Source organism: Mastacembelus armatus, chromosome 19, assembly GCF_900324485.2.
Source record: "Mastacembelus armatus chromosome 19, fMasArm1.2, whole genome shotgun sequence".
Lineage (NCBI taxonomy): Eukaryota > Metazoa > Chordata > Actinopteri > Synbranchiformes > Mastacembelidae > Mastacembelus > Mastacembelus armatus.
The window spans coordinates 9,824,244-9,837,288 of NC_046651.1; the positions used below are offsets into that span (position 1 = coordinate 9,824,244).

General features: G+C 41.2%; 1 protein-coding gene across 2 annotated transcripts; it reads left to right on the forward strand.

Moving 5' to 3' along the window:
* Positions 1–76: 76 nt before the first annotated feature.
* Positions 77–2,849, forward strand: LOC113135546 (pentraxin fusion protein-like). Of its 2 annotated transcripts, XM_026315656.1 has the most exons (4): positions 77–153; positions 270–333; positions 457–1,095; positions 2,746–2,849. In XM_026315656.1, exons 1-3 carry the CDS (start codon positions 151–153, stop codon positions 1,065–1,067), a joined length of 678 nt encoding a protein of 225 aa, XP_026171441.1. In that variant the 5' UTR covers positions 77–150; the 3' UTR covers positions 1,068–1,095; positions 2,746–2,849. The 2 variants fall into 2 exon arrangements, with proteins under 2 accessions (XP_026171441.1, XP_026171440.1); XM_026315655.1 differs by lacking the exon at positions 2,746–2,849 and having other exon boundaries at positions 457–2,055.
* Positions 2,850–13,045: the final 10,196 nt, after the last annotated feature.

Consider the following 13,045-nt stretch of genomic DNA (forward strand, 5'->3'; position numbering starts at 1 on the left):
GTCACAGCCCTCACACACAGCAGCCCTATTGTCAGACTCCCTGTTGAAACAGTTGACATCATGTTCTGTGCTAGGAGGGAAGAGGACTGGGCACGAGTCATCAGAGAGTGGGACTGAGTTAGCAACGCAGAGGAACAACTAAACACCAGAATGGTAAGAAAAGGTGTTTAACCTTGTAATTGTTCATTTGACCTTTGGTGTAATTGACTGACTCTGGGTTTGTTAGACAATGGCTGATCATAGATGATGGATGTTTGTGTGTTTTGCAGAGGTTTGCTGTGGTTCTGTTTGGTGTTTTTGGTCTGTCTTTGAGTCTCTCCTCAGCCAACCAAGGTACAGTTTCAAAACCTATTTTTTCTTGGCTCCATCCACATGTTATTTTTAGAAGTAAATGTTTTTCCACACTGATTAAGATTTGGTGGCTTAATAGTTCTTTTATTGTCTGTGTTTCTCCAGTGGGTCTGGGTGACAAAGTCTTGGTGTTCCCGTATGAGACAGACTTCAGCTATGTGGCCCTGATCCCGCAGAAGGAGATGGGGTTGAGGGCCTTCACGCTCTGCATGCGGGTGGCCACTGAGCTGCCTGAAGAACGTCAGATCATCCTGTTTGCCTACCGCACAGCCGACTATGACGAGCTCAACGTGTGGCGTGAGAAGGATGGACGCATCTCCTTTTACTTGAGTGGTGATGGTGTCTTCTTTCATTTGCCGCCCCTCACCACCTTCCGCACAAGCCTGTGCCTGACCTGGGAGTCTCGCACTGGCCTCGCTGCTTTCTGGGTGGAAGGGAAGCGCAGCACCTACCAAGTCTACAAGCCAGGGCACACCATCCGTCCAAAAGGCACTGTTCTCTTGGGGCAGGACCCAGACAAACACCTGGGAGGTCTAGAGGCCACGCAGAGCTTTGTAGGGGAGGTTACTGATCTGAATATGTGGGACTTTGTGCTCTCCAGAAGCCTGATCCAGGCGTGGCACTATGGGCACAAGGTCCCCAAGGGAAACATCTTTGACTGGGCCGCTATCGAATATGAGGTGAATGGGAATGTGATGGTGGTGGATGACGACTGACTCGGAGTGGAATCGAATGCAGAGAGGGGTGAGGCTTTAGAGATCTGTGTTGGACTGATAATTACAGGCCTCATTGTCCTATTTAGATTTAGTGCTGTTTTATGTTAGGACCCTCCAACTGTTCTCTCTGAACCAGGTACGTCTGATGTCTCCCTGGGGGTCGTAGGGCAGCAACAAAAGTCAGTGCTTTGTTCTGCATAGAAGTCAGTTACTTTACATCAGTAACTCCTAATCCATTACTTAAATATTTTGCTACATTGTAACTCTAGTTTTTGTGTCTCATAGCTTTTTCCTTTGATTGTTGTGACAGCAAACTGGTGAAGATCAGGCACAAGATGCTGATGTGCCAGATGTGTCCATATGGTGGCAGTCTGTACTAGTTCATATTGAATATGCTCTTGTCTCAGACAGAACTTTATTATCCATGCATCCACTGATTTAGGCTTCTTATCCACAAATAACTGACTAAAATGTTTGATTTCTACAATTCAATTTGTTTTATTTACAGAGGATTAAGATTTTGCAAATTAAGTATAATAAATAAAATGTCAGCATATATTACACTACATATATATTCTTATTATATATATTACAGTTTGAAGAGCTGAAAAATAGATTATAATAGATTTGAGATGATACATTTAAAATAACTGCAATACAATTATGTTTTTCAAATTCTGTTAAAAAATTGATCTCTGTGTAATTAACGGGCAAGTAACTAAGATCTCTGTTAACTAAAATTATCATATTTTTTGGGTCAAACTTTAGCATATGGTAAAAAAAAAAAAAGCCCTTTAAAAAAGCTGCTTCTATGCAAAGATATTTTGTGTGTGTTTGTTTTTACAGGCTGTTTACCTACTGATTGATGGAGAAAAAATGACCACATATTGGAACAACAAATGGGATGGACTATTTCGACAGCAGACTTAATGATATAACTGGACTCAGAGACCAAAAGAAATGATCACGTTTAAAATCCTTTGCCATAACGTCGCCTTCGGTTAGATACTCACTCATGAATTTTCCATGTTTCAGCTGATGTAAAAACGCTTTTGGGTCTGAAATAAAATCTTGCCATGTGCATAACTAATAATGTTTGTAGTTAAACCGAGTATTTCGTCTTTAAACTCCTTCAGCTTTCTTTTCATAATCTTTTTTGAAGGGATTCATATCTAAATGGATTTCCAACAGGGGTTAATTATATTTATTTTCTGTTTTTTTTTTAATACTTAGGAAATAATAGTAGAAATTCAATTAATTTAATTTAGCCAGCAGAAGAAGGGAAAACTGCTTCCACAAATACAATTTTTACTGAGAAAGCACAGATTAAGTTTGACTTAATGTGTTTATTGGATGTATACTTTAATTTTCATTTATTTTGTAATGTCTGTTTTTCATTGATAAACTAGTGTTCCAGAAGAGCATGTTGTTTTATTGAAAGAGTGACTATCATTTAATGATCTATTTTCTTATTTCTCCAGCTTTCCACAGAAAACCATCTTACACAGTATAACAAGTTGGATGGTTTACACGTAACTTGTGAAAATCAAGTTTTATGGCATTCCTTTACTAACAAAAGAATCAGCTCAAGGTCAGATGTTCTCCATCCAAGTGTAACACTGTAACCCTAAGTTCCAGTGTGCTGTCTCTGTTTGTCTCCATGGCTCTGTGCACTCAGCCTCGCTGCCTGCTCCACCATCATGACCTCCTTGCAGAAACAAGGAAGGAAGTTTCCAGTGCACAGCCCATGCATGCAGGCTCCCTTGAGGGTGGGAAAGTGCCGTGTTCCGAGTGTGTGTTTATTTCGACCAAATCACCCGTCGGCTCTCTCGCAGCAGCTAAATAAGGAGAAGGCAGGGCCAGTGAGTTCTGACTCCGGGTCAGCAGCCAAATGTTCCACCTTCTTGGATGTTGCAATGCATCAATCGCAGTGCCCACTCACTGTGTGGTAACACCTTTGTGGACCATCTGCCCAAGCCTGGCTTCTCAACCCTATGGTACGCACGCAAACACACAAAAACACAAACACACAGAAACAGGAACACGTGTTATTTTCTTCTTTTTGCATCTCTGCCTAAAAGCTTCATAATTCATTACACAAACACATGGAAGAATTTCCACATATAGAAGTTCAACCTAATCTAATCATCTGACACTTTGAAGAGACAAAGTAAATAGTAGATAAAGTTATATATTTTTGTTTTGATCACGTTTCATCTGTCCCTGTCATGATATTTGAATATTTTGGCAGACAGGTTGGATTCCAGAGTCATAAATCTCAGTGTTTCTGCACCAAGGAAAGACTTCAAGTCCTCAACAGCAGGATGCAAACAGTGGCTTCTTTCCAGAGTGGATAATTATTCCTTCTGTGTCCCTATATTGCACGTATTATCCAACTGAGCAAACAGTTGCAGGGCTCCTTGTCCTGCTTGCGGACAGGGCTGCCAGTGTGGGCCTGTGAGATCTGCATATTGGCCCATGGTGGTTTAAGCTGTCTGAGGCAAGGCGGTGCCACTGACTGTATGTCCGTGCATGTGGAGCTGGTGAAAATGTTTTCCACGCGAGAGGAGATAGACGGAGCCCCGCGTGAGCCGACGAGGGGGAGACAGAAGGAGGGCCGTTCTGGATTCCTTCAAGCAACTCCAAATAGATTTCCAGGCAAAACATATTTGCATATGCAAGACAGTGCTACGAGCTATCCGAGGGAGCTGTGGCATGTGTGCATTGAACAGATGGATAATTTTTTTAGAGCTTTCTTGCAGAAATTTCAGCCCATTAAACTTAGATCTTGGGCATTATTTAGCCTGTTTTTTGTTCATGAAGCTCACCAAGAATCATCAGGATCAAGTTGTTCTAGTTTGTCAGATATAAAATGTGACTCGTAGTAGATGATTTAAAGATACATGCATTAACAAAATCAAGAGGGGAAAAAGAGGCTGTGTAAAAACCATAGACACTACACAGAACTCTGAAAAAGCAGAAGTTAAATGTTATCTCACCAAAGGAATTCAGTTTATCTTTGGGTTCCTATAAGCCACTGAGATCAAAAACATTTATCTCCAACAATCTTAATTCATGTATTTGCCTTATTGTTCTAGCTTTGTTTTCTTTTTCCCAGGAAAAAGCATTTTCAGACAGACATGATTGAAATACATCTCATGACCTTGACGTTCATTCAGGTTTGATTCACTTAATCTCTTTTTAGGAAATATTTACTAAAAGCCTGATGGACTGATGGACCCCTTGAAATGTCAGGTTAGTCCTTCACTCCACTGCTCTCTTTCTTTTTCTTTCTTTCAGAGGTTGTAACCTGCCAGTACGGTCGTTCGTTCTCCCCCTCCGGGCTGTATGAAAAATTCACCACTCCTCCCCATTAGAGTCAGTCTGAATCAGGAAGCAGGCGTTACAATGGCCACACATGACACTTTTATAAGTCAACATTTAGCAACGCAAATGTTCTGCTTATAAATCAGAAAAAATCACTGCAGACGCCAATTTTTTTGCTGCAGGTCAGGTCAAGTACTACTTAGTGCGTGTACAGTGCACACACACTTGCAGGCGTGAGCCGTCCTGAATTGTTTAAAAGAGATGGATTATACACGTTTCTGTGCTGGCTTTTCACACTGATTGTGTGAGACCTGACCTTTACTGTGTGTGAATGTGAGAGCAGTTGGCTCTGTCCAGGCAGGACGGCTACTTTGGCCTATGCTGTGGGTCCTGAGTCAGGTAGGGACGGACAGAACGAGAAGTCTAAGTGACAGTGTCAGAGATATGATGATTGTAAATATTTTTAAATGAAATACATGAAGAAAACTGGGCTGATTGATTTGATTTGTTTAACCGCTGCAGAAACAGAAAACAGGGAAGCATTGTGATGGAAAATAAAGACCCTAGCACTGTGTATTATAACCACTAGGTTTCAAACATCTTCCCAGTACTAACCCATCTTCCTGTTTTCCTCTGTCCTCCACTTCAATGCAACGTAGCATCCGACACAGAAGGAGAGCGAGAGCCTCTGTGGTAGACTACATTGTGGCTTTCAGGATTGCATTCCCCTCCATTGCCTCTGGGCTGGCCTCTCCTGTGAACATATGAGCCGCGCCACAACGTGTGGTGCTCGGAGACGGTCCAGGGCCTCCTGATTAAATATTACAGCCCCCTAAATGGATGAAGATTAGCCTCTGTGGGAATGTTAGGGCTTAATTTACCCCCCAGCCAAATGTGTGTGTGTCTGAGCAAGAGTGTCTGTTTAGATATGAAAGGGAAAGCAGGGCAGGAAGGGCTTGTTGTACATGTGCTCCAGTGTAAACGGGTTGCATGCAGCAGGGCAGTGGAGGATGTGTTGTGGTTTTGTCAGGTGAATGCTGTGTGGTGGAGGTGTGAGCAGGTAAAACATTATTCTATGCCAACTTTTTTTTGTCTCCTATATCCAATTATGTCCAGAACAAATTAATTAATATTAAATGATTTTGTCAAGGGCTGCACACAGGTGAGTAAATCAAATGCACATTTTATTCCCTTTATGTGATTGGACAATGTCAAAGACATGAAACAGAATGATAAACATAAAATAGAATTTTAAAACCATATTTTTCTACATTCTATTTACATTCTATTCATTTTCTATTTTTTGTTTATATTCTGCACATAGTTGTTTCCTTATTTGTTGAATGTTTACAACAACAAGTAAGGTGAACAAAGTCTAATAGTAATGTTATACATATAATTTGCATACTAATGAGATTACATCACAGGTCTACTTCCAGGCCTGTGGCTGCCAAACCCCAGCATGTCTGCAGATCTCCAACTGTGGCTTCATGACTTCGGCTGCAGCTCCAAAAGCTGCAGGTAAGTTTGATTTTTCACACAGCATGTGGCTGTATTTACTAACTGGTTTCTGCTGAGGAATAAGTGCTAAAGAAATTAGCAAGTACCCATCATTGAAAGTATAATGCAGTTTATAATCACCTCTTACATGCAGGTCATTTCCTGGCTTATTTAAAAGACAAAGAGAAATACTTAACGAACCACTCCAGGAAAGCCTAAAACCTGTAAACCAGTCATGTATGAATATTTAGCACCCGAAGGCTGCTGTATCACTGCTGCTGCTGCTGCTGGAGCTGGAATTGAACTTGGCAGGGTTGTGAAGGAGGCTCACCTTACCTTACCTTGACAAATAATGTGAGCCATGCAATAGCTTTTAAAGCACTGTTTTAATTTAAATAAACTATAATTGAACATTATAGTATGTTGCACAATGCTAAACTGAGAGTAGCAAATGAATGTGATAAAATGTGAATCATAAGCAATTCATAAGATTTATAATATTGTATGACCACAATATTGTGTAACCTGTTAAAAACATTATGTTCTTACAGAATGAAGTTGAACAAGTTCAGATGTCACTTGGAGACGATATCCTGAATATGAAGAGAAACCACGAGAAACCAAGAAATAAACGATGAAAGATGGAAAACACCAGAAACCAAATGGAATGATCCCGAGCAGTCAGCTAGGTTGCCAGGTCTAACCCTGAGCTTCATAATTCCTGTGGTTTGTAATAAAGAGAGACCATAATATTGTGTTTAAAAACATTATTTTCTGATAGAATTAAGTTTAACAAGTTTAGATGTCACTTGGAGATATGATATCCTGACTATGAAGAGAAACCAAGAAATAAACAATGAAATATGGAAAACACCAGGAACAAAAAAACAATAGAATAGGTCCCAAACTGGTGGGTTCAAACTATTAGTAAGCTGTTTACAGTTTCCAGTCAAAATGTTAAACTTTAATGTAAATTATGGTAAATATTTATCAGAAAAGAAAACCTATATATGCACAGCATAAAAGTCATGAGACAACAAATCAGAATTTGAAAAATATACAATAAAATGACAATTTGCACAATTTTAAAGTGCAGCCTTCTAAGTACTTTTCTTTTGTAACCAATCATAATATACTAAGGCATAATATTCACCATGTACTATACATATGGATATACCATTTTATTGCTCTTGTCCCTCCATTGCAATCGTCTTTTCTTGTTTTGCATGTTTCTTCAGTTGATGTCCTTTGACAATGTCTTAATAAAATGGTCAGCATTGATGTAATCAAAAAACAAGCTACTGTTGTGCTGTCCAAGTACAAAAGAGCTGAGAAGATTGAAAAAATTGCAATGCTTGCAAAAATTGAAGTATGAAGCATGTGCATTGATGATTGTGTGCCTGTTTGCTTTAAAGTTTATTAAAAACAGCAAATTCTTTTATTTTTGACCCTTCATTACAGAATTTGCCTGATGACACACAACACATTATATTAAGGCATCATTTTCATAACTGTCTGTAGAAAGTCATAATGTTCATTTTCATAATGTAAGGCATAACATTCATTACATACTAGAGTAAGACATAACATAAGGCCACAAGTCAGGTATGCTACTCATGGGGCAGCAGGTCAGGTCAAATATTTGTGGTGTTTCCATTTTTTAAGTAATTTTCATCATGGAAAAAATGAAACAAGAATTTAGCAGTTAAAATCACATTTCTAAACCATTCAGAAAGGGTCGATCCCACAAGGACTGTCCTAGTCATGGGGCCCCACCATGTATTAAAAACGAGTATTTGTTTATGTGTGTGTGTGTGTGTGTGTATGTGTATGTGTGTATGTGTGTGCGTGTGTGTGTGGAGAGGGGGGGTGTTTGCCTTGACCATATGGCACCCAGCTATAAAAAAAAGATAACCAGAAGAAAAATCCAGTTGGTCAACATACAATGTAATTATGTAAAAAAAAAGTGAAAAGAATAATAAACTACACTAAACTAAGCAAAATACAAAATTAAAACAAAATTAGGTAAAACTTAAAATGTCCACAATATAAATCTACACCAATCCACTAAATTAACTGAAAAAACTGAACAAACAAAACAAAAGGACAAAACAGCAGCAGTTAAACCTAAAACAGAACAAGAATGAAACCCACTTAATAAATATGAACAGTGACAATGTGGGTTGGGTTTTTTTTTAAAATTGGCACATGCCTGCTCTCTGAGAAAACCAGCTGCAGCTACCACAGGAAACAAAGAGACTGAAGGGAGTCAGCAGGTGGGCCTATCTACCCAGGCCCTGATTGAAAGGAGCTGCATTCAGGAACCTAAATCCAGGTTCCCCACCACACAGGGACAAAGACAGAAACACACTAAAGAACAGACAGCAAAAACGGAAACACCAGAATTATAGACTACAAACAATGACGTAAACTAAGACATACAAATTTAGAGCAGAATAAATGGCAACTGCACCAAACAGAGTGACAATGGAACAAGTAAGAAGTAAGACCGATACTAAGGATAGGTCTAGACAAAGCAGGCAAAAGTAATCATGTAATCAATTCAAGAACTACATATCAAGCGTGTCAAAATAATACTCTCCAAATGGGACATTCATGCAAATCTATTTTGTCCAATGGTGTAAATGGTTAAGTAAATTAACTATGGCAATTCAAGGACACATTTTATGATTTTGTTACTTAACATTAAGGAAATTAAAATTGATCTTGGAATAATTGACTTTTTGGAAATGCTGCTGAGTTTGTTTGTTTTCATTTGTTTCATTATATCAAAATCATTTCTAAGAGGCCATCACAGACAGTCCACACCCTCACAGACTGTTGCTCTACATGCATTCTGCTTGAGGTGTCTGGTGTAGTAAAGAAACCATTTCATTCACAGATATGGAATAAACGACTGTCATTTTAATTGCAGCCTGTTTTCCGTGTTCTGTTATGCCATGTCGACATTCGCTCTGAATTATTGATCGGTTGGGTTTGTAGTTCACCATGTTTAAAATGCTTTTAAGGATGTGAGTGCATGTTCTGAGGTCTTTGCATGAAAACCCTGAACTTTATTATTTATAAACACACATAAGCTTTATGGGACGCTGGGTTTATTTAATCGTCCAAACTAAACAAAGGAGATACCAGAAGTCTTATGATCAAGAATTCTTGATTTTGCGTAAATAGTGAATAGAAAGAAACATCACTGGTCATATAAACTTTGCCTAAGAGCACCTTGATTCTCTTTGACACTATTGGGAAAATTGTTTCATAGGCTGACACTAAGGTACTGTGAAGAACCTTGGATGAGGTGTAAAAAAGTCATTACTTACACACACAGAAACATCATCCCATAAGTGAGAGGAGAGAGGAGCATCATGATTTGGGACTGCTTCTCTGCCCCTTTATCTGCAAGCTGGAGCTCAGTAGAAGCTGTGACAGTGACTCCAAACGTCAAAATAAAACTACAACAGAATGACTTCAAACACAGAAAATGCACCTTTCGCAGTAGTATGGTGAGAGCCCAGAATCTAACCCACGCCAAACATATTCTTAAATGGCTGAGCTGAAACTGATCTGTATGAAAAATGAATCCAAAATGTTGTGCAGCTCTAATGTGCAGCTGAAGAAAGCAGCTGATGTTATTGCTGCCAAAGGAGTTTGAACTAGTGATGAAATAAAAGGTTTCACTCACTTACTTTTTGTCACCTGTACTGTGAACGTTTAATGGGCATGTTCACAAAAGATTTGTATTAGTTGAATCAAATTGTGTTTGTCTATATTTGTGACTTAGGTGGAGATGAGATCATGACTTATAACTGATCGATGCAGAAAAATCTGTATTTCCAAAGGGTTCACATACTTTTTCTTGACACTGTATGTTTTTCTCAGTCTCCCTCTGCATCATAGTGCATCAGATGTATCACTGCAAGGCCCTAATTCTCTGTTAATTTTCCTCTCATAACGGACAAACACATCCATCAAACACACACCACATATGTGTACAGCATCCACAGACAATAGCTGTTCAGCATAAACACACCACATGTGTATCCACACAGAGAAACACCATCTCCCACACACACACACACACACACACACACACACACACACACAAGCACTCTGTGCCACTGGGCATGGACTAGCCTGAAAGATTGAAAGCAATTAAAACTATCATCTGCAGTGGCTCTGGGCAGGCCTGTGGCTGCGAGGGGGGAGCTGCCACTGTGCATCAGCCTCTCAGTCTCAGCAACGCACAGCGACATGAGAGGGAGAGTCGCAGTCCTCTCTGAAACACACAGGCACTGCAACATCTTCCCTCCCCCCCCCGTAACATACACACGCGTATGCTCGTGCAAGGCTTCGTCGAAACAGCTGCCATAACACTCGCTCCTGCTCCTGATCTTTCACCTGCTCCCGTGTTTGAGTGTCTTCTTCTGAGAGCTGAACACTCAGAGCTGAAGCAACCCCAACAGTAACGCACAGGGACGTTGGGTCCACTAACTGGGCTGAGCTGTTTTCTAACACTTTTAACAGTGTTGTTGAGATGTAGCTGGTATACTGTGTATGGCTTCATAATGGCCTGGCCTGAAGCACAAGAAAGCAGTGTGTGTCTCCAGAGGTAAAGTAACACAAATAGTGAAGAGACAGGAAGTTTAAGTTGCCATTCAATACGAGAAGATTTTGCAAGACAACTTCAGTGATCAGATAAATGCTTGTGTTTGTTATGTGTATATCTCATACAAAATATATATATATATCTCCATCACCTGGGGTACATGTTCTGGGCAAAGTTATTGTTCCAGTAAATACTCTTGTGCTTTACTGGTGCATTAACAGACATCCACCTACACACAGAGCTCATCAGTCTGATCTCATTAAGGGTAAGTGCTCTAACTCCAAGCTGTTTGGACCAAACTTGGAGCAGTTTACCTGCATTCAGATCCTTGGGAATGGTAGCTGTCTGGCTCTGTCTGGACTGGTCCTTAACAAGTTTCCTCAGGACAACCACGCCAGCATTATCAACTACTGCTACTGTTTCTCTTTCTCTCTCTCCGTCCTCTCCCTCCGATCAGCTCTTCACCTGTCACTCTCACTTAGCGTCGACATTAGCACCGGTGGTTTCCTCATCCTGGTTCTCTTCACCCCTCCCTGCCAGCATCTCCCCTTGGTGCGTTTGAATACATATCTCCAATATTCAGCCCCTACTTAATTTGACAGGCCCCTGTTTTGTCAGTCTGACAGGCCCATAGCAAGACACTAATAGGCCACAGAGACCACCAGCAAAGGCACCAGCCAGGGAGGCCCCTGCGGTGCCAGTCCCCATCACTCTCCACGTCTCTTGGGGCGATTCAGGCAGGAGAGAGGGGGTCAGGGGTAGGGTGGTCAGGCAGCAGTGCTGTCACACCAGGCCACGGCAGACCGGACCAGGCCTCAGTACTGACATCCGTCACTGCTCCTCTGTAACCCCCCCCCACCATCACCACCGCATACACGGACACACAAAAGATGATAAAAAGAGCAGCCAGTGGGGGTATCTAGGGATCTAATGACTGCGCTGCCACTCACAGCCACGAGTCATCACAGAGAGGGAATTAACTCCACGCTGTTTGTTTGGTGATGGACCCGTGGTGGAGCAGCTTGGATTGAGATGTGTGTGTAGTAATATCTGTGTGTGTGTGTGTGTGTGTGTGTGTGTGTGTGTTTCCCTTTAGGCCACCTGTCCAACTGATTGTGACCTGTTAAACTGATCACAGTTAATTGGTGGCCAGTGGTGGTGAGAGGAGGTACCCTAAATTTGACACACTGGTGGTTGTGGTTGGTTCCTTCAGGTGAGGGAAGGGACCAAAACATGTCAGTGAAGTGACCACTTTGTGGTGACCTCATTTTTTAGTCTGCAGATAAAAACACGGACTTCTGCTCCCTCCAGACTCATATGTGCTTACATAAACACGTGCACGTCTTTTATCATGCTAGTAATTTAACAAACTAAAATATAAATATATACCTAACGATACTCCCATCACTATTTATGTTGTGCTACTATATCAAACTAAAATGGGGCACATGGGAAATAAACCTGCTAAAAATTTGTATGTTAGGATTATCGTTGTGTGCATGTTAGCATGCTAACTTAGCTCAACAGTGTTGTCACTATTAAAACTGAGATTTCAGTGTGGCTGTAAATGTTTGTCTTATTTAGCCTGTAAATGTGACGAAGGCTTCCTTCAATATCTATCTACCATCTAATTAACCTGATGAATGTCGTCCTGTATTTTATTTATTTATTTAGTTTTTTGTCAACTGCAGAGAAAAAAATTGTATGTCCTAAATGATATTGTCAATGAAGATTACTATGTCATGTCTTTGACTCTGACTATTAACAGGCATAGAGAGAGAGAGATCCAGAGGACGTCATGGTTGGGATGGGGCCAGAGACAGGGGGTCGGCCGGGGGACTCCCGGGGTCTTTCTTGTAGTGAATTATTAAGGTTTACTAATACTTCATAAATCCCCTCTTTGTCCTGTCCATTACCGACCTGTCACATCCTCTTGCCACTGCTAGACTGACTCACTTGGTTCATCTAAATGACAGAAGTTAAACTGTGTTCCAGAGGAAGCCAGGGGTGGGGGGGTTGTGGAGTTGGGGAAGTGATGGGGGTGGGGTGGGTGACAGGAGCTGGGGGGGGGGGGGGCACTCTGCAAGTAGGCCCCAGGGCTGCATGGCTTGGTGTGGGTGCGCATCAGTTCAGATTGTGCTCTTGTGTGTTTTGCTGCTTGTGTTTGAGTTTTTCTAAACAACAATAAAGTGTATTTATATATACATTTGCACTATAACAGATTATATGTGTGACTGAATTAAAAGAGGAAGAAAATGTATTTTATTTCTCATATCTGTGCTTCCTCATTAACTGCCCCATGCACCGACACCACCAGCTCGCTCACTGTGCTCGCCCTCCCCTCCTCAATCTCTCCTCCCACAACAGCAAACCTTGCCTCAGTGCGTGCCTGGCGGACTCTCTCCGCAGTCTCGAAGGCCGAGCTGGTCGTTGCCCCGAGCGCTGAGGAGCTGTCGCCTCTTGTTAGTGCCACTGCAGCGACCCAGAGTCCTGCCTGCCTGCTCCTTGATTAGAGAGAAAGGTGGAT

Coding starts and splice junctions, on each gene's coding strand:
- LOC113135546 (XM_026315656.1), top strand. Junction 334..456: donor TCTCTCCTCAGCCAACCAAG/GTACAGTTTCAA, acceptor GTGTTTCTCCAG/TGGGTCTGGGTGACAAAGTC.